Raw genomic sequence first — 21911 nt, 5'->3', positions numbered from 1 at the left:
ATTTTTCTTCTCTCTTTCTCTCTCTGCACATCAGTCCAGTGTTTGTATGATCGAGGTAATGTATAGGGGAGACTGGGGACAGTTGCAACACTTTTTACATTACTCTCAGCTACTCAGAGATTATTTGGACTAGGCACACCAAATCTTCACATATTAAACTTACCTGTGTCTGCTAATTACCCATAACATTTAAAGATGGCTACATATGACATATCAATCACAATCTTTATTTGAATAGAGGAATTCAGATGTTGCAACTGACCCCAAACCTGGGGACAGTTGCAACACGGACCAGGGACGGTTGCAACAGATTAAAAACATTAAATTTCACTAATTAATTTCTGCTTTTTGTCTCAATAAGCACAGTACTCCTACAATATTAAAGTATAATATATTAAATAAGTTTTGTTTTGGGTAAAACATAGGCCAACCTTGAGTCAATGTGCAGATGTTACTGAAGCTATAAAAACTCAATATTTCAGTGTGGGACAAAAAGAGTGGAATAAATTGCAATACAAAAATCATTTATTAAACATGTTTTCAGTGAACAAAATTCAAATTGTTTTAAAACTCCAGTGACTATGAACTTTGATTTTAAGTTTTGTTAAAGGCACACAAATAATTACACAATAAGAGAGCAACACTCGCCTCTCCCCAACAATTCTGCTGGCTCGTGAACACTTCTGCTGGCTCCCAGAAAGAATCAACAAGAATGGGAATTCTCATTGTTGTATATTATGATTGCCTGTTCTGTTCATCATGAGCAATGAAATATATTAATTGTGCCTATTTTGAACTAAAAATCTTTAAAAATATTTTTGCGTGGTCTGTTTTGATATGGCTAGCCTAGTTGCAATAGTTGCAACCGTCCCCATGGTATCAGTCATGACAAAACATCATGTGCTAGCTAGCCAAACTGACATAACACATGCTAACCATGTCACTGAATAGGCAACAAAACAATGACTCAAACTAGGTAAGTTTGGATTAATTCATACAAAAGATCAGGACAGTATGACAAAAATACAGCTCATGAAAAAGCTACTTTCATACCCCCAAAACAACTTTGTCTTGATACAAGCAGGACCAGATGCTCAATATGGCCTCTCTCTTCTTGGTGGGCAGAGGGTCTAACTGAGCATGTGCAGTGTGTCATCACTCTAGCATGTTTCTGATTGGAGGAATAAGGCTTGTTGCAACTGTCCCTTGTTGCAACTGTCCCTAGTCTCCCCTATGCAATGTTGACCAGACAAAAACTTTACCTGGTCGTTACGTTAGTAAATCAACCCTCAAGATATCTAGGCCTATTTTTGGAAACCAGTGCCATCCGTGATCAATGAAGTGCGCTGGAGCGCAGTGTAGAGAATGGCTCTCACCATGGTCCCAAAGTCCCAAAGTCTTTGAAATGGCTTTGTAACCGTTTCCAGGCTAATCACTTTGTTTCTCATCTGTTTCCAGTTTCTTCAGATCATGAACATGATTTGTGGCTTTTTGAGATCCTTTAGCCTAGTTCACTTTGTCAGACAGGTTCTTATTAAGTAATCCCTGAGTCAACAATTCTGGCAGTAATCAGGCCTGTGTAGCTAGAACAACTGAACTCCAAATAATGTATAATAATTCATGATTTAACACGAGGGTCAAATACTTTTTCACATAGAGTCAGGCAGGTTTGGATGGCATTTAAACTAACATTTTATTAAACTGATTTTAATAAATAAAATCATCATTTAAAAACTGTATTTTGTATTTACTCAGGTTATTTCTGTCTAATATAACACTTGTTTGATGATAGGAGACATTTAAATGTGAAAAAATGAAGAGGACTAATACTTTTTCACAGCACTGTACATAGAGTCTACTGTGGACTCAGATGAACAGTGAGAAAAAATTGACAGTCTTTATATTGTAGACGTAAATGCAACACAGGAAAGGAAACCCTAACATGGCTTCACCAGCCAAAATAGTCTGGCTTTAAAAAAAATCATAAGTTAATGTTTTGTCTTTTTTTATTCTAAATACTCAAATTGTTCTGTTCTGTCATTACTACGGTGTTGCCGACCGGGAACCAATTTAACAACAAAAACAAGGTGATTTTTCACTTCCCATAATGGTATTTCTCTGATAAAAATCCTTTAGAGTGATTAACATCTACTTTTTAATACTGAGCGCTACATTATTGCTATATTTTTGTGCAAATAATGGTTAGACTTTTTAACAATGTGATTTAAGTGCAAAAGAAGAGCAACGGAACAATTAAGATTTTAAAAGTCACATTTATCAAACAAAATTGTGATTAGTAACATAATTTCCCTGTAACATACATTCTAATCTGTACAAAATCATTTATCCAGCAACAATGTAAATCAGATCATTTTCTAAATCTATAATTAACAACAAAGTTCAACACTGATCAAATATCTGGCTAAAGTGGAGTTTTTTGGGGAGAAAAGAAGACATCCATTACAATAAAAAATATTTATTCTAATTTTAATGATACAAACAAATACACAGCAGAAATTCAGAAACAAAGTAAAGTCTGTTTTAAACTTATCCAATCTACATGAGCAAAAAACAAACTAATCGTACATATCATGTGGTCTAAATACTTATCGAAAGAGAATACCACAGGTTTCTACAATGAAGCAATCTGTTATTTTGGAGATAAATCCTATCAAAATGTAGTGAAATGTTAAAACAAAAAAACAGAAATTAAGTGAAATTTTTGTATATAGGCTGCTGCAGGTCAAACTTGGTCAGTGTTTTAGATCAATTTATAAAGATTGTAGGAGTTTGTCTGCAACTTTTGGTGATTAAAACAGGAAACCAAATACTGGCTGTCAGGATCTTTTTTATTTGCCTGGTCACCCAGACAGGAATGCATATACTTTGATTTAGAGGCATTAAATTATAAACATTATATTGTGACACCTTTTGTACATGCAGGTCATTAAGGCCTCAAATGTGTAACCACAGCCATCAGGTTTAAAAGGGCTCTGATTATCTCTCAATGAAACAGACATCAACTCCTTTATTAGCCCTTCTACATATGATTCATAGAATAACTTCTAACATTTGACAACATTTTTACATTTTATGGTATTAAGATGGCACTAGGGCTGTGATTTAACAATCATTACTGCAGGAGGAGGAGAGGAGAGCTGCTTTTATGTGAGCTGACGTCTTCATCCCCAGTCACCAAGGAAGATGAGTGAAAGGAAACTAAGGCAGGTCAAAATTATCGCTCTCCGTTTCCTCTCTATTCAGACGCCCAAAAGGAGTGAGAGAAAAGAAGGAGTGTGCGAAAGTTTCACACAGTGGCACCATGATTGTTAATGTGTTCAAGTTCACTGAGCTCAACCAGTGCTTACCAACACTGGTGAGTATCAGGGTTTGTTGGTTTTAAATACAGCAGATGGACCAGATAACTGGATCAGGCGTTTGTTGGTGGGGAGGCCCCTGTGACGTCCAGCAGTCTGGTGATGATGTCAGAGTGCGTAGGATGAAATGTCAGACCGTCCACCTCCATGGCGAGGTTTCCAGTTTTCCCACTTCTTATCCCAAAACTTATCAGAGTGGACAGAATCGACTCCTCCTGCAGGACAAAGACGTTTTTTTTTTCTTTTTAGCTTTGTAAGTAACATCATTGCTCGAAAGTCACAGTTATCTTGCTACTCCTCCTCTTCTTCCTGTATGCCTTCTGTGTTTGCACACTGCCCTGTAGTTTCATGTCCTTATATGGGCATAAAAGGGGCGTTTCTCTATGCTAGTTAGGAGAAATGTGTACGGGCTTCCATTTTATGAGCACCTAGCATTCATCAAATTAAGAATAAAGGAAAGAACGATTCAGTTATTTAAGAACATGTTATGAGTCCTTGGTAGGTTTCTCTTAAAAAAATTTTAAAAACATTTTTTTTAAATATTAGGAAGATCTTGGTGAATGAGGCCCAATAGTATACAGCTAAATGAGTGTATTAAAGTTATATAAAAATGTTTTTTTGTTTGGTGAAACTTAAATACTTCCTGTACCCTGAGGTGTGCAGTTAAAAATGAAAATGATATATTTTTTTCAAAATTAAAAGTTATTCTGAAATGTGTGTGGAATTCCTTGTTTAGTATGCAACTCTATCCAGAAAACAAAGAGTTATATTTTGTGGCGCTGAACAGAAATTTCCGACGTCCTGAAGACATCACAGCTCCTTTCCTCTGCCTGGGCCAACAGTTGTTCCATTGCAAGCCCTGAGCTGAAGCTTTTATTATTGGGTTACAACATTGAGTGACGGTGTCATTAGCCAATCAAATTTTGATGTGTTAATGACAGACTGCCCTAGGGTCAGTGGAGATTCTTGTCCTGGCCTGTTGCCATTCAAATAAGCAGAGGTGATTGGCCCATGGGCAGGTGCAGCGTAATGACGCATTGTAAGCCAGATATAATGGGAATGGCGCTGGATTTGACAGCAAGTGTTGATACAGTTACAGACCTGCTTCGGGTGCCTTTTTCAAGGTGCTCGTTTGCCGCAAAAAGGGAGATCAGCTAAACTTAATCTTAGCTTAGCTTATCTAGAGGAAGACCAAAGCCAACAAATGCTTTGTGCGCCATCAGCTGTGTGGGTCCTCTTGTATCCACAGTAAACGGCACATCATCATCATTTGAGTCGAAATCTCTCATATTATCTTTGTTTTAGCTTGGTGTGGTGTTATTATTCCTGTAGAAGCTGGCAGACACACACAGCTGATCAGAGGATCAGTGCGCGGAGGCAGAAGCAGACAAAACGCAGAAAGCTGCATTGTAAATTAGTGCCTGACACAGAGGAGGTTTTGGGAAGAAATGAATTGCTTTGTACATTTTCGACACAGCATACAGGCGAGCCAACATATTTTCTTGGCCTCTTTTTATGTTAAACTCATCAAACTACACAGATAAAACATACCCATCTACAACCATTATGCCGTGGATCTCTCTGAGCTCATAATGACCACAGGATCAACTTTCACAGAAATCCCTGGAGGCTAATGCCATTACTAAAGCCAAGTACCTCATACCACCTGGCTTCAAACTTCCCGAAATATCCCTTTATGATTAAAATGCCTTTAAGTTTTAGCCATATTTTAATCAATTTTAACCTTTATAGTTTTAGTCTAGTTTTAGAGAACAAAAACTCAAATATTTTAGTCCAGTTTTAGTCAATAAAGTCCTTACATTTTAGCCTTTGCTTTTATTCACATTTTTTGGAAGCAATTTAATTAGCCAAACTGAAAAATTAACTCATATTGATGCACCGCAAATACATAAATTGATTTAAAATGCACCGATGAAAATATGGACATACTATACATGCACAGAAGAGAAAAATATCATATATTTTAAACGCCTAGCACTACCATTTTAGTGCCTTTTACTCAAAAACTAAACCTACTCATAGTTTTAGTTGATGAAATTAACACCGAACTGAAGGTACATTTGAGTATCATAGACGGTCATAATGTTGTAATGTTTAAAACTCTTGGACAAGAAAAGAAGACAAGCTGAGGATGAATCACCATCGTTCATCCAGATGTTGGCATGTGGAATAAAGCCGAGCAGAAGCAGGTAATTCTGGCACAACTTCACCAGCTGTCCATGGAGGATGAATAAAGTCTTGAAGGAAACAGAAAGCTACTGCTAGCTGCTTTATTTGGTCTACTAAAGGGGATCTTTCTGTTTCCTTCCAGGTATGTGGAATAAACAAAGATGCTGTCCAAAGAGATTACTCACATATGATTAATCATATGCTGTTGAGGTCTGAAATTTGTGCTTCTTTTTAATTGCCTAACGCTTGTGCTGTTGCATCTTGCATCTGTTGCTTGAGCATCTTTCTGCTCTCAGGAAGACACTTCTGCTCCTCTAAACACCTTTGAGTTGGCGTTTCAGATCACACTGGTGTAGCAGAGCAGCATTCATTTAAAACTAATGATCATAACTCCTATTTTTTTGCTTTCAATTGATTCACAAATCATGGATATGGGAAGAATCCCATGGCTTATATGGACTTAAAAACTGATTAGAAACATTCAGCAATGGAATTTTAAACAGTAGACCTAATAAAGCTGCTGACATTTAGCGATTAAACGCAGTTTATAAAGTCAATCATTTAACAGCCAAAGCTTTCATTAAACATGTTTACCTCTCAAAACTGATATTGAATTTAAGAAAATTAAATGCATGGTTATTCTTAATAATTGCAGGGATTAAATAATCTCATAAACTAACCTTGTCCACAGTCGGCAGGTTAGCGGCCCAGTCCTGCAGCTGGTGTTCAGGAGTTGTGAGTCCCAGTCCTTTCTTCAGGTATCTGTGATGGGAGGGGCAGGTGTGGAGCAGGTAGAGCCCACAGGCCACAGCATAGCCGCCCCAGTTAGACACACCTGCAGGATGGAAGCACCAGAATGAGTCCAAAACTTATAAATGGCCAGAGTTAATTCCATAATCAAATAAAAGACTGTTAAAGGCTGCAGAAAATGGACAATACAAGCCAAAAGTTGACGGGTGAATATAAACTTTATATCTTACATGTTTAAAGGAAATATCTTTAAAAGAAGCCAACAGAATCTGAGATCTAAAAAAGTAAATAATTACAGCTTTTTCAGGTTGTGGCTCAGTCAAGAGTTAAAAAAGCCACATTACATAAATAATAATAATAAAGCCACTTGAAAGTGTTTTCACCGCATTTAACAGCTACTATGATCTTTGTCCATCCGTACCAGCAGTGATGGCGAAGTCAGCAGGAACATCACAGGCTATGAGACTCCCTTTGGGCATCAAGTCCACCACCTTTTCCCTCACTTTACCCATCCCTAGCTCATTACCTCCATCACCGATTCCTACAGAGACACAAATATATGTCTTCGTAAAGATAGGAATTAGCATGTTACAGCCATTGTCAAATTTAATTCATTGAACTTGAATTCTCTTTGGTCAAGCTTTATGAATGTGCTTCATGAGCTGCAGCATCAAAATGACAAAAGACAGTCTACAGATTTAATCCTTAATGTACAGAAACAAAGATTATAATAAAGACTAATATATGAAGAGGACTAAATGTAATAATGATGTAAAAAGTGTTAGTTGCCTGTTGTGATGATTCCTGGTATCTTCTTGGCAGTAATAAACAGATCATCAATAGGATCCACTAGATGTTTGATGTTTATTCCTCTCATGTTGTAGTAGTTTCCATCTGAGGCTCGTCCAGTGCGCTCTATCGCCACCAGGTGGTCGTACCTGAAATTACACAAGGCTGGCAAATTATTAAGCTGCACTAAAGCTTAGTAACTGACATGCCAGATGGATGTGTGAAACCTTACATAGACGGTGTTTGGGAAATTGCAGATGCTTTAAAAAAGGACTCGGAGGGTGACTGGATGAACGTTCTATCTGTCACATCTTTGTGGGGCAATCAGAGCAACAAAACATGTGACGTAGCTGCTACAGAGGTGCACCGAGCAGTAAATTTCCATAGAGAACTGCAAAACTCGGACCATGGTGACTGCAGACACGTCAGTCCATGACTTTTGTCATTTTTGAAAAGAAAACAACTCACTGCTGTTTTTTGTTCTTCTTGTAATGAAGAAATGTCATCAAGATCTGATAAAACTGGTGCTTTAGCAGCATCCACGCTAGTCTCCACTCCCGTAATTGCACTGGCCTCTTGTCGCTGCTTGCTTACATCCAACTCTGCCGTGCCTGAAAGTACTGCCCCTTGTTGCTGATTGGTCCTGTCACTTTCTAACCAGGCCCAAACGGGGGCTTTGCAAGATGGATTTGCCAGTGAGAAACATGGAAATAGGCGAATCCATCTGCTTTGCAAGGTTAGAAGCTTAAAGAATCGGTGTGAAATTTTAAGATTACCCATTCATGTCACTGTGCAGGTGTGCTGCTGCAGTTTTAACACTGAAAAAGTTTTAACACCAACTCCTGAGGTCAATATTTTTAAAAGTCTGTCCTGGGTTTGTGCTTCTTGTCTATGACTCTGTTAATATTTGATGTTTCTGTGGACCAGTGAAGATATTATTGCTGCAAGACAATTCACAAATGCTAAATAGATCCAGAGATGTGTACACAGAACCGTAAACAGAAACACTGATCAAACACAGATCCACAAAGATGCACAAAAATGAGAAAAATGTGTATAAAATTTAGTAAATAGATGCTTTGTTACTAATAACTGGTTTGAGGTGTGATTCTCCAAGAACAAACTGCAACTGCATAGTTACATAAAATGTTAATCATTTGCTACAGCTAACTGCCCAGTCTTACTTTCTCAGCATACAGTGCTATTAAATTCAGCTGAAACCACGCCCGTTAAATTGTCATTCTTCAGAGAAGAGAAGCTGTCTGTCCATCTTTATCTCTCTTAACTCTGTGCAGAGCTAGAAGAGCAAGGGTTTTAGGTCTTATTTTGATTCCTTACTTGAAAATTGCAACATGACTTCTACTTTTTTTTAAACAAAGCTTTCTCCCTGAATGGAGCAGGAAAGGTTTGTAAGAGTGCAGGCTTTTGAGAATGAGGTTTGTACTTATATGAACATGCTAGCAAGTCTTGAAACTACTGAACAATGTCAACCAAATGCAGCACAAAGACACATGCTCTGTTCATTTATACAGTTAGGTTTGCAAGTATTTGTACAGCGACACAATATTTAGCCTTTTGCTCCTGTTCACCACCACAATGGATTAAAGAAAAACAATCAAGATATGACTTTAAAAATGACCTCTACTAAAAACTGCTGCGAGGTAAAGTATTAAAATACTTAACCTTTACTTTAAAAAATATATATATTAAGGCTAACATGCACTTCATTGTGTCTTTCCTGCATCGCTAAGAGTTAAACAGGTCAGCCACCTGGGCTTACTGGGGTCTCCATTGTGACACAGGAAGTGCAGAGCAGAGTCAGGGCCGCTGTCTTCAAAAGTGACCACTGGGATTGTACTTTTCAGCACACCTAGGAGTGGAATTCTAAAATTAATATACTCAAAAGAAGTTGATGGATGTAATATGAACAAAAATAAAAGTGTAACTGAATTCATTTTGACATCTCTCCCACCTTTTCTCACAGCCTCATCAACAATCGCCGGTTCATCTCTAGGTCTCTCTTGTCCATAACCAACGTCACTTCTTTCCCAAGAGACAACAGCATTGTTGCCATGGCGATGGCTCCAGGAGGGCCGTCAGTCTCATCAGGTGGGCTTAGGAGGAAATAAAATATTAAATATTCATATTGTTATTAGTCATGCACCAATAGCTAACATCTGTCATTGTGACTGACCATTGGCATGAATATGACATTTAATTAAAACTGTAATGACAGTTTGAAAATTAACTTTAAATAAAATGAAATTAGAGCCAAATATCCTTTGTTTGAGTCTTTGTCCCAAGTTGACAGACTGGCATGTTCTTCATTATTTGTCTCAGGCACAGTGATTCACATTTTAGATGGGCTCATTCATTGCAGAAGGTTTAATGATCATATCTAACCTCTGGCATTAAAGAGAAAATGTTTGGCCACCCAAACCTTTCCTCAGCTGACCAAGCCTATCTGATTTTTTTAATGGTATGATGTTCACTTTCTCGAGTCATTTTAGGTCTTGCCTCTGAGAAACATGCCATATTAGAGAAAAAACAAAAAATAGTACAGCTAAAACTCCTTAAAACAAATATAAAATTGAAAACACAGATAACAAACAAACAAACTGAGGAAAAATCCCCAACAACTGTCACCTTCACCATTGGCTAACAGTATTGGCATGAACCAAGGATATTTATCTTTTGTATGATATCCAGTGGTTTAAAGTTACTAAATTTACATTTATTTACTGCAACTGAGTAGTTTTGATGGGTACTTGTACTTTTTTTAAGTACTTTTACTTCTCCTTAAGTAGGCTTTAACCAGAATAATCGTGCTTTTACTTTAGTATAAAACTCTTGTACATTTTCCACCTCTGCTGACTACACAGAAGCACAAATCAAGGGAACGATTCCACATCTCATCCCAATTTCAGAGTTGATTTTAACTCCTAAAATGTAACTTTAACGCCATTCTGAGTTAAATGGTCTTCAGTGTTGGAGTTATTTGATAGTGTCAACCCACTAGTTTTAGTTAAACTCTATAAAGAGTCAATTCATCTGAACTCCGCCCACTGTGATTTCAGCTCTATGGGGATATGTGAGACAAATTCCTAATCATGCCCTTGGGCAGAGTGTTTGGATGTGCTGAAATTAGAGCTGGGCAATTAATCACAAATTAAATTAAATCGCAATATGGCCTGCTGCAATTTTCAAATTGCAGAGAGTGCAATATTTTTCTAATCTGAAATGTGTCAAAAATACCGATTTGATCTTTTTTGCAGCAGCAGCAGAGATTTTATGTTCTACGCATTATGCATACATACAAGTGTCTTTTTTCAGAATAGTTTACCCAAATCCTACATTTTATCATCCCTTCAGTACAGTAATCAATATCAAATTTGCTATATGAGCCAAAATCCTAATTAGATATTGTTTGTCAAATCTTTTGCCCCAGTTTAATTTATCTTTATAGTGTTGGTTATAATATTAAATGATTTATTGCTTATGTTTGCTTAATAATACATAAGATGAGGAACCTAAAAATAATCGCATACTAAATCGCAATCGCAATATTGGGGGGAAAAAATCTCAATTCCATTTTCTTCTCAAATTGTTCAGCCCTAGTTGAAATGTTTTTAGTTGTGTTTAGATGTTGCTTGTTGGACAGTGAATCCTGCTGGGATTCCTTTGCTCATATTTCTGGTAGACTGTAGTTTTTGATGTGAGACACATTTGCACATTAAGTGAAGTTATCCACTGAGCTAGAGATCCAGCCTGTGACTTTAGGTGCTCATAAAGGATGCCTATAGCTTATTTTTCATAGGGATGCATTGCCTTACTATGAAGCTGACTCTCTGCTTTGGTCTTGCCAGAAGAGACCCACACTGCCACAGTTTGTAAACCTTTAAAAATGACAATTTAACTTGCAGACCAACATAGAAAATATTAAATTTAACTTGATATGAGTTTAATTAACACTGTCAATTTTGCTGTCTATTTTACTTTATTACCTGAACAACCTGGTTAGATCTATTCTCTTGTTGATCTCCTCCCTTAAGAGAGATTTAAAGGGGACATATTTTACCCTTTTAAGGGGGGGGGGGGGCTAACTCCCCACATGAGGTCATGAGGGGATTGTGGACAGGCCAAGGGCACATATATTTGTTAGAAAAGCCTGAAAAAGTGATTTTTGACTATTATGTCTCCTTTAACTGTACAACTCCTCAGTAGGTACTTAGTACTTAGAATAAACTTTAAATTAAATACTTTTGACTAAATGCTGGCATTTACAACAATAAGGGATAAGATTTATTATTGAGCAGAAGTTCGGACCTGTTGGACAAACTCTGATCTGTTTTCATGGTTAACCATAAGGGAAATTGTTGACACTGGGGGACTATTACACCAAAAGATGTAACAAACAAAGCACAAAAAACAACATCGGTATCGGCTGTCAGCTAAACTGATATTTTAAACATTGGAACAGGCATTTGCCTTGACTTTTTCAACTGGTACAATTCTAATTTTTATATAGCTTCATATTACTTTTTAAAATGTTATTATTACTCCTTGTTACTTTTCCTCATTTGCCAGCATTTAGCTGAGGAATACATTACTGCATGGTTTACCAAAAGGTGTTTGCACTCTACTCTTTCTCTTTTCTCACTTTTGGCTGGAGTTTAGAGAGGTTTTGCTCTATGGGAGTAAAACAAAACAGAAGCCTGGCTCCTGAGGCCACTTACTAAATAATTCAGTAGGTATCAAAGATTTTCAGCAGTGTACTCTGAGCTGAATCCTCATCTGTAAATACTGGCTTGTTTGGTTTTAAAAAAGCAGCATTTCAGTGTCCAGATATATTTTTATATAAGTATGTCTCTTGTACAGTGCTTAACAAATTTATTAGACCACCTGTCATATTTGTCCCAAAGACCATCCAGCATCATGAAGTGCTTTAATGCGGACTCTTTCATTTTCAGTGAGCTCTCCACATTTTACTGTTTTGAACAGGGATGAGGGATTTCACCCAAATTTGAGCCGGCTCACTGGGATTCTCTGAGAAGTCAGAAATGAATCAAGCATAACATTCAACCACTTAACCTCATATTTCTGTTCAGGAATGCAAGTAAATAACTATAATTTGACATATTAATCAAGAAATATTAATGTGCTTTACTATTTTTTCAGGTTTTTTTGTAAATCAGTAAATTTGAAAATTCATGGATAACAATAATAATTCTATTTTAGCATTAAAAATATCATTTGGATTAAAGAGCTTCTACATATTGGTGTATTAACCATTGCAGAAACATAAAAAATGATTTTGGTAATTACCAGTGCTGTTAATTTAGGGCAGCTGTGGCATAAACCTAACTTTGGTTAGGGTTAGGGTGGTCTAATAAATTTGTTAAGCACTGTATGTGTGTAAGTTACCTGTGCATAAAGTGTGTGGGGAATCCAGTTGTTATGGCAACAGAGGAGGCGTGTGACAGAGCCAGACAGGAGTGCAGAAGTTCATCCTGGACAAATAAAGCTTCAATCCCTCGTTGACCTGGAGACATGAAGTGACAAGCTCCCATTTACCCACAGCCTATCTGATGTTAGAACACACCACCATGCCACTGGACATTTCTGCCAAAAACCAGAGAGTCCCTGGGGTGCAATCACCCTGGGCCCACCTGCCCAGTACTGTACTGAAGCATGACTGTCCCCTCTCCCCAGTCCCCTCTTTGGTTTGCTCTTATGCTGCTCCAGGGGTTTCCAGCTAGGGTTGAGCATGGTAACCTCTTGTACATTTGTTATCATGTCACACTCTCTTGTGGTGTTCATGACCAAGGAGTTAATTGCAGAGTTTCCCAAAGACCTCTGAGTTTTTGTGGGTTTTATTCAGCTGACACTGAGACTCAGTCGCATTTCTACCTATTACCCCTTGTCCTCGTTTTGAGTGCCTCCTTGAATCTGTAGTGGAGTATTGGTGAAATCTCCCCCTGTGAAATGGGACGACCCTCCAAGTTCCTGATAGATCATCAGTTACTGGACAAATCTGCTTTGATTGGTTTTGACATGCTAGTTCAAATAAAAAAGACCAGAATGCATTGAAACAACATTTAATTAAGATAATAGATTGCTGTAAGCATTTTAAAATCTTTCCAAAAATCTTAGACCATCACTGTCCAAACTGGATATGCTACATAAACCCTCTTGCAAGCTTTTGGTCTACCCCAAGGTGTCCTGCCCCAAGTGTCCAGATAGCCCCCTAAGTGAGGTGCCCTGGAGGCAAACAAGTCAGGGCCAGTACAGCTAAGGGTTATAACACAGATCATAGCACAAAAACCGCTTATGTTGTTCAAAAACCCATACAAAGTAAATATTTGCTCATGTTTACCTGGATCCTCGCAGATGATCTTCTCCAGCTTTCTGATTATTGCCACGGCCCTCTTTGATGCCACACTGTACATCAAAGGATTATGGGACACTAAAAAACTGAGCGGGATCATCTCAGGGTCTTGATCCGAGGCTGCAGAGTCCACACCATCACTGACTGAAGGTTTGGTGGTAGGGGTGGAGGAATCTGGTACGTCAGTGAGGAACATACAGCCTGGAGAGTGACTGAATGCCAGAGGAGGCTCTGAAAAACACACAAAGGTCTGAGTGATGATAAGAGACTATTGAGAATATGATGCAAAGAATTTTAACCAATCATCTCACTCACTGCTGCTGAGTATTGCTTCTATAGCCGTCACTCCACAGGCCCAGAACACTGGGACGTCTCCAGTCTGCAGTTCAACTCCATCCCCGTAGCTTGGAGAGGACAGATCCTGTATGCCCAGGAAAGCTACACACATAAACAATGAGACGTTACAAACTCCACAACTGGGCTTATTATACTGTTCATGTATGTGTTTGAGTACCTGGGTCTCCAATGTGGATGGGAGCTCCATGGGCCAGAGGGTTGAGGTGTGTAATCTCCACCACAGCATCCAACATAGCGGCAGGAATGGGACGCATGGTGACCACTAGAGGGCAGCTGAATGCTCCTGCAGGAACACAGGGAACTGCAGTCTGCACACATGCACATAAAAACAGAGAAAGTTTTGTTTTATATAACCCTGAATGTTTTTAACCATTTGCAGACAGTGTTGACATATTTTTTCAAAACATGCTAACATTACTAACCCTACTACATGAATGAAACAACACAGTTGTAACTTTGCATGCAGACCAAAGGCTAACCCCACCAACCCAACCAAGTGATTCATAAATATGAACATCAGTGAGAGAAGAAATCTATGAGGTGGATTTATGAACCAAAAATAAATTGCATTTAAAATTCTGATTGTGCTAATCCACAGGACAGGTCCACAAATAAACTGCAGTTAAAATCAATTAGCTACCAATAAATAGCCTTTAAGATGTGAACGGTACCCTGTACATGCTGACGTTTTTGCCCTGCTCCACGTTTCTAAAAGGAACTCCAGCCTCGTTCAGTCGGCCTTCAAAACCAAAGCTGCAGCCCTGATAGAAACACACCATGTTGGACCAAAACCCAGGATCAACCTGCTGCTCCGATCCTGTCCTGGAAACATGACAAAACAAAAAAACAATGTTGGAAGGATAAAACATGTAGAGCTGAAGTTAAGATGTGATTTAGATCTGGGGCAGCTTGGAAAACACACCAGACATTATCAAAGAGATTGAGTGGGTGCTTCATTTTTATTTAGAGATGCACCAATACAGAAAATCAGGGCAGATACTGACGTTTTTTTTCAACCCCAAATGGTGTAAGACTTAGCCTGGCATTTCACACATCCATCTGGTAAACCTCCGATAAATGGCATTTGGGAAAGGGCAGAGCCTTTGAAAAAACACTTGGAGGGTGATTGGATGAACATTCTGTGTGTCACATCTTTACCGGCCAATTGGAGCAACAAAACACGTGACGTCGTAGCCGCTACCAAGGTGTGCGGCAACCGAGGAGTAAACTCCACAGAGAACTGCGTAACGCAAACCATGGCAACTGTAGATGTGTCAGTACACGACTTTTGTCGTTTTTGAAAAGAAAAAGACTCAATGCTGTTCTTAGTTCTTCTTTTAACGAAAACATGTCATCAAGTTCATATAACACTGACCATTAGCAGCATCCATGCTACTGTCCTCCACCATAATTGCACCGGACTCTTGTCACTGCTTGTTTACATCATGACTCTACTGCTCCCGAAAGTACTGCCTCTTGTCACTGATTGGTCCTGTCACTTCTAACCGGGCCCAAACAGTTCAGACGGGAGCTTTGCAAAATGGATTCACCAGTAAGAAACACAGAAACAGGCAAATCCATCTGCTTTGCATGGTTATGTAAGACTCCCACTGTACCAAAATCCTCTCTCATGTTTGACCATGAGAACGAATCAGAGTCTGTCCCAAAGATAATTTATTCTGTCCAAACTAATCTTGTCTTTGATGATTCTATCCACATTATTTGCTAAAGGCCAATATATCTATATCTACAGTGCTTAACAAATTTATTAGACCATGTAAAGCCACATTATGTAATAACGCCGCATTAGGTAATAACCCTAACCATAGGACTTAGTGTGGGCTCCAAGGAAATGCCCTACCCAACTACCTTGCCCTAACTCTAACCGCTTAGTGACTTATGCCTAAACCTAACCCCCCTTCAGGGCTCTAGACTAAACACCTACCCTACTACCTTGCCCAACCCTAGTTGCTTAGTGGCTAAGAAAATGAGGCGTTATTACATGATGGATGGAAAATGTATTACATTATTACATAATGTGGCGTTATTACATAATGTGGCACTACAGACCACCACCTTAAGTAAGGTTTATGCCAGAGCTGCCCAAAATTAACAGCACTGGTAATTACCAAAACCGTTTTTATGTTTCTGCAATGGTTAATACACTAATATGTAGAAGCTCTTTAACCCAAATTATATTTTTAATGCTAAAATAGAATTATTATTGTTATCCATGAATTTTCAAATTTACTGATTTACAAAAAAACCTGAAAAAATAGTAAAGCACATTAATATTTCTTGATTAATATGTCAAATTATAGTTATTTACTTGCATTCCTGAACAGAAATATGAGGTTAAGTGGTTGAATGTTATGCTTTATTAATTTCTGACTTCTCAGAGAAGCCCAGTGAGCCGGCTCAAATTTGGGTGAATTCAGTTTGAAATCCCTCATCCCTGTTCAAATTGGTTAAACGTGGAGAGCTCACTGAAAATGAAAGAGTCCGCATTAAAGCACTCCATGATGCTGGATGGTCTCTGAGACAAATATGACAGGTGGTCTAATAAATTTGTTAAGCTCTGTATATCCATATCCATATCTTTATCTATCTCTATCTATATCTATCTGCTGTGTGTATCTTAGCTTAACCCATTTGTGCCCACATTTTTCTCAATACTTTCATGCAGCAATGTTAATTAAGTCCCATTTGAACATGTTCTGCAGTTACTTTTGAAATTCTGTGTTGCTATTTCTAGAAAATCTTATTTCAATGATTGCAAACTATTGCTGCTAGCACATAACTTAACTCTGCCATTATAGTGATACTGGGGATACATGATACTGAATTTTAGCAGATATAGCTATATTTTAAAATTAATTTGGCTGATAACAATATTTAAGTGTAGTTCCACACCCAAAACTTCAATCCTGAAGGAACAAATTAACAAATTTAAGTCCCTAAAACACACTTTAAGTGTACAGAATGATGATTGTTTAAAAAAGAGACTTCAGCTGACAAAGCTCTGCTGATACAGAGTAAATTTCCAGGGCTGCTCCCTTAAAAATGCCCAAATGGTGTAGTCCAAGTAAATTTAATTTAACCATATTAAGAATATTACTCGTAAATGGAGAAATTATGGTTCAAAAATACATTAAGATGGATAGATATTTGGAACAATGAAGCAACATTTGTGGCTTTGTTGGCCAGTTAAGGAGAGCACTGTGTCATATTCTCTCTTGATAAATCAATAACAGTAAAAAAAAAATTTAAATGACATTAAATATTCACTATTTCAAAAGAGCTTGGTATGAGCAAAATAGGAGCAATCTTGCCAACTGTGTTTTCAAGGTGTTACTGACAAGGTGTTTGCCCACCAGCAACAGCGGATGCCGCTTGGACATATGACTCCACACATAAAAAAACTTTACATCTGATGTAATAACTATGTTTTCATGATAAGCTAATGTAAAATAACAAACACAAAAACTTCATTATTATGTTAAAATGAAGTTTTTATGAGGGTCTGTCGTTATTCTTCCATTGATATACTGTATCAGGGATTCAACTACACCATGTGACAGGAAGTGCATGGAGACTTCTATTACAAAAGGGGTCTATTGGCTTGTCATTGATAGAAAAAGCATGAATAACATTTAAAAAGTGTATTCATAGAAGGGAAATGTCAGTCATGACATGTGGCAAATATTGTTGCAGGTGGGCTTAAATTGGTTAAATACCTCTGCTGAGAGACGTAGCTCTGCAGATTGGAGACAGTTTTCACCATCCGGCCCTCTTCATACACACAGTACTGAGAAATGTCTGACCTGAAGACAAAAACACAAAGACACATCACATCATAATTTAAGTTTTTTCTTTGTTAGGAAAATGAATGCAAGTGTTAAAATGAGTTAATGAATGCCTATTCTACTTAAAGAAATGTTCAGTAAAGTTGGAGCATTTTCAGTGGAAGTAGCTTTAGAGATTAAAACAAGGATATTATCTGAATGTATGTTGTATTAGTTCAAATCCAGTTATGGCTGTAAGATTCAAAATTATTTGCCTTTATTTACAAATATTAAAACACTCTAAGTTTCTTTGGACAAATGCAGTGGGTCATTTTTCATAATGCATGATATGTAAAAGAAAAAATATCACCATTAAACGAGAGCTGCAGTAAAAAAAGGACATAAACATCAGCTAAGACTTAGTTAATGTTAAATCTGCTCGATTTGTTTGAAAAGAGTATACACACTCTAGTCACTGTGAAAAAATCTCTCAAAACAAAACAGAAGCCCATTTTTTAACCACGTGAAAGGAAAAGAATTCTGTTTTTTGTATTTAATTGTACTTTAAAATCAAACAGTAAACGACTGTAGTTGATGACTGTTATTACAGTGGAGCAAGTGGAAGAATATTACCAAAAGAAAACCACATGTCATTATGGAAATCTACAGGACACTTGGTGTATGTGTGAACCTTATGTCAGCATCTTTAGCGAGAGGCGGACAGGAAGTCTCTCCTGGTTGGCTGCGATAAAGTAGCGGCAGCGGAGCTGGATTTTTCTGACAGAAATCTTCAAAGTCGTCAGCGAGATGTTTGGGCAGGATGACCACACTTGCCTGCTGGTATCCTGAAATGCACACACAAAGACACACATTTAATGAATCAGCTTATAAAAGATGAAAACAGAGACAGCATAATTCACATAGATACCCCATGCAAAGTGAGACTGGCTTCTCTGTTTTCATAGAACAACAACCAAAACCTCTTATTTTAGTGCTGTTCATATCTGCTGATACTGATATTATACTTTTTAAGACAAGATCTGCCGATGATGATATCATGCTGATAATATTGTGCAGTGCATTCCTGATTCTTTTGTCACAAATCATACATTTTAACTACTAAAAACTGTTTTACCACACCAGTAGTCCACCAGTTCACAAATATATATGAAAAAAATCTTGGGTCTTTTGATGGGGTTGAACTAAAAATGCTCATTAATTCATTAATCTAAGAAAGTTACACAATGGGCATAGCATGGAAAAACGGGCGAAGAGTACCAAATACAGTGCCGTGAAAAGTATTTGCCCCCTCTCTGATTCCTGATTTTTTTTTGCACGTTTATCACACTTAAATGTTTTGGATCATCAAACGGCTTTTAATATTTCACAAAGACAACCCCAGTAAATACAAAATGCAGTTTCTAAATAAAGATTTCTTTTATTAAGGGAAAATAAAATCCAAACCTATCTGGCCCTATGTGAAAAAGTAATTGCCCTCTGAACCTAATAACTGGTTGTGCCATCCTTGGAAATCAAGCGTTGGTGATAACTGGTGATGAGTCTTTCTCATTGCTGTGGAGGAATTTTGGCCCACTCTTCTTTACAGAATTGTTTTAACTCAGCCATATTATTAGTTTTCCAGCATGAACTGCCTTTTTAAGGTCATACCACAGCATCTTAATTGGATTTAAGTCCGGACTTTGACTTGGCTGCTCAAAGCCTTAATCTTGTTTTTTTTTTTAGCCATTCAGAGGTGGACTTGCTGGTATATTTCGGGTCAATGTCATGCTGCATAACCCAAGAGCGCTTGAGCTTTATACTAGACTAGTTAAAACTAGATATTACTCAATAAAAACTCAGACAAAAAGTAGGTTTAGTTATTGTCAGTGTATTTTAAATTAATTCAAGCATTGATAGTGCATTAATTGTTTTACATTTATATTAATTTCAATATTTGGCTAATACAATTAGTTTAAATAAAAAAAGGTTTATCTAAAAGGACAGACTAAATTGTAAAGTGAGACTATATTCTGGGTTTTCTTTAGTGAAGAACATGCAACAATTTTTTCAAGTTTGAAACAAACAAAATGTCTGGTGTCAAAACCTTTAAAAGACAGTTGTCAAGGCCCTTGAACTGTAGTGTCAAAGGTCGTCATGCCTAATTGTAAGAACTGGTAAACCAAGCTCTCTGCAGGTAGTGAGTTTTTAAACAGCAAGCTGGATCCGGTGCTTAAAAAGTTACATCCTTGGATGAAAATCTGTGATATTCTGTTTGTCCTCCTGTTGCATATTCCTCCTTTTTGAGAGCTGTGACTTGTTGCTTTGTTTGTTTGTTGCGCTCATTATAAAACCTCTTCTTGAGTTCTTAAAGTGATTTTTCATTTTTTACTCCAGTCCAATCTACATTTTACTCATAAGACTAAATAGGACATTTCCACACATTGTTGATAAATGAGGGCCCTGGACTTTTTATAATAGCACCAAGTTATTCCACAATATTGGTATTACAAATCTCAGTTAAATATTTTACTCTTTTTACTCTAATTGTTGAGACCTGGTTATGTATTTGAGTGTAACCTACAAAAGTTAATGCAATCAGCAGCACAGATAAATGCAAAGATCTCCAAATCCAAGTAAACAGTTCAGGAATGTTCAGCCCTTCAGGTGATCAGTTCTTACCGTCAGCAAACCCAGATGTGGTTTTTATTCTGTGGTCCTCCTGTCTGACCAACAACCTCAGCTCAGCAGGACTCAGAGATTTTAAATTATTTAAGTGATCCATCACTGATCAAACACAATTTTATCTTCTCAAACTAATACTAGGACTCTTTTCTCCTGTCCAAGTAAGACAAATCAGTTTCCTGCAGGCCCCAGCAGCTCAGTCCATGCAAAATGCAGATCAGCCGAGCAGGAAAAACTTGTTTAACAGACCAGCGGGTCACCACAAAGGAAGAAGAAGAGTTTATATCATTTTGTCAAACCAAATCACCTAACCACTCTTTACTGTTTCACTCGGGTTAATGTTCAGGAGGAGGAGACTTGGATTTAGTTAATCTTTGATAAGTGATCAGTAAAGAGTTTTGGAGAGGGTCAGAACAAAAAAAAAAACAAACAAAGGGAGAGAGACATAACACACCACAAAAGATCCTTAGCCATTCATGTGTGCTTTCTTTACGTTGTTTCCTCATTCAATCTTATAATTACATTTCTGTATTTGGTCTTGTTAAGACTCTAAAGGCCCAAAAAGGGAGTTTTTCTTATCCTTATCTCATACATAGAGTTTATGTGGTGTTTTAACACCCTTATACTACATGCCATGATTGCTGCTATAAAAATATATTTAACTTCATTGTTTGATGGTTTTTTTCTTATTTACCGTACGTGCTTTGCAAAGAACACCTTCTGTCATTCATGCCTCTGGAAGGTTCGTATAAAGTACAATGTGATAACAGTGTAATACAATGAATAATATAAAATGCGTTATGACATATTGTTGGAGAAAATAAAGATGTTTGTCACCTCTCCTTTCTGTGTGGCTGTAAGAGAAGCTGACGCTAACGTGAACACTTTAAAGGGGATTATAAAAAAAGATGATACTATGCAGCCTATTTTCCGACAGGTAATTTAAACTGACTGTAGGAGTTGAAGCAGTGAGGGAGGGCAGAGCAGAGAGACTCAGCAGCGCCACTTCAATACAAACAGCCTGCATCTTTGTGACGAGTTGATGTTTTGTTTCTGAGCGTTAATGCTGTAAAATATCAGAAAATATCCAACTCTGCTAGCTTTGTGTGCTTCTCTTCCTGTAATTCCTAGAGCTGCATTGCTCCTGTCTGCAGCAGCACGTCTCTCTCTGTCAGCTGCTCACAGGCTTTTGTCCACAGACCAACGTCTTGGGGGGCGGGGCGATTCGCTGACCAGGGTGATCTTAGTTGAACTAAAGCTTTTCGACCAATTAATCAACCAATCGAATTAAAGCTGTCAGCCCTAGAAGAAAAAGAGGAGTAGGGGTAAGTCAACTAAACAGGTCTTCTGCTCTCTGCTGCCACTCTGTGGCCTTACTGTGGTATTACTCTGTGACCTGATCTGACACTATGAAGGACAATAATAGCAGTGTTTACATGGAAACAATCAGGACAGAAGCCTGGTCAGGATAAAAAAAAGATTCAAGCTAGAATGCCAACCAGAATATTCTGATCCGATGTGGCCCATTCTGGGAGAAACTGCATTTCAAACACTTTTTTGTAAATAGTTGACTGATCATTCCCAGTGCAAACA

General features: G+C 37.7%; 1 protein-coding gene across 1 annotated transcript; it reads right to left on the bottom strand.

The window, feature by feature from the left end:
* Positions 1–2454: 2454 nt before the first annotated feature.
* On the bottom strand, positions 2455–20542 carry LOC121526235 (D-glutamate cyclase, mitochondrial-like). The gene is given in 15 exon segments (XM_041812717.1): positions 2455–3592; positions 6248–6402; positions 6739–6858; positions 7107–7255; positions 8877–8976; positions 9079–9108; positions 9111–9220; positions 12531–12648; positions 13483–13725; positions 13810–13932; positions 14009–14159; positions 14523–14673; positions 17589–17675; positions 18328–18481; positions 20316–20542. Coding segments are annotated over 15 exon segments (1956 nt in total). The 5' UTR covers positions 20419–20542; the 3' UTR covers positions 2455–3430.
* Positions 20543–21911: the final 1369 nt, after the last annotated feature.

The sequence above is a fragment of the Cheilinus undulatus genome, linkage group 18, assembly GCF_018320785.1.
Source record: "Cheilinus undulatus linkage group 18, ASM1832078v1, whole genome shotgun sequence".
Lineage (NCBI taxonomy): Eukaryota > Metazoa > Chordata > Actinopteri > Labriformes > Labridae > Cheilinus > Cheilinus undulatus.
This window is presented reverse-complemented; position numbering and strand designations above follow the sequence as displayed.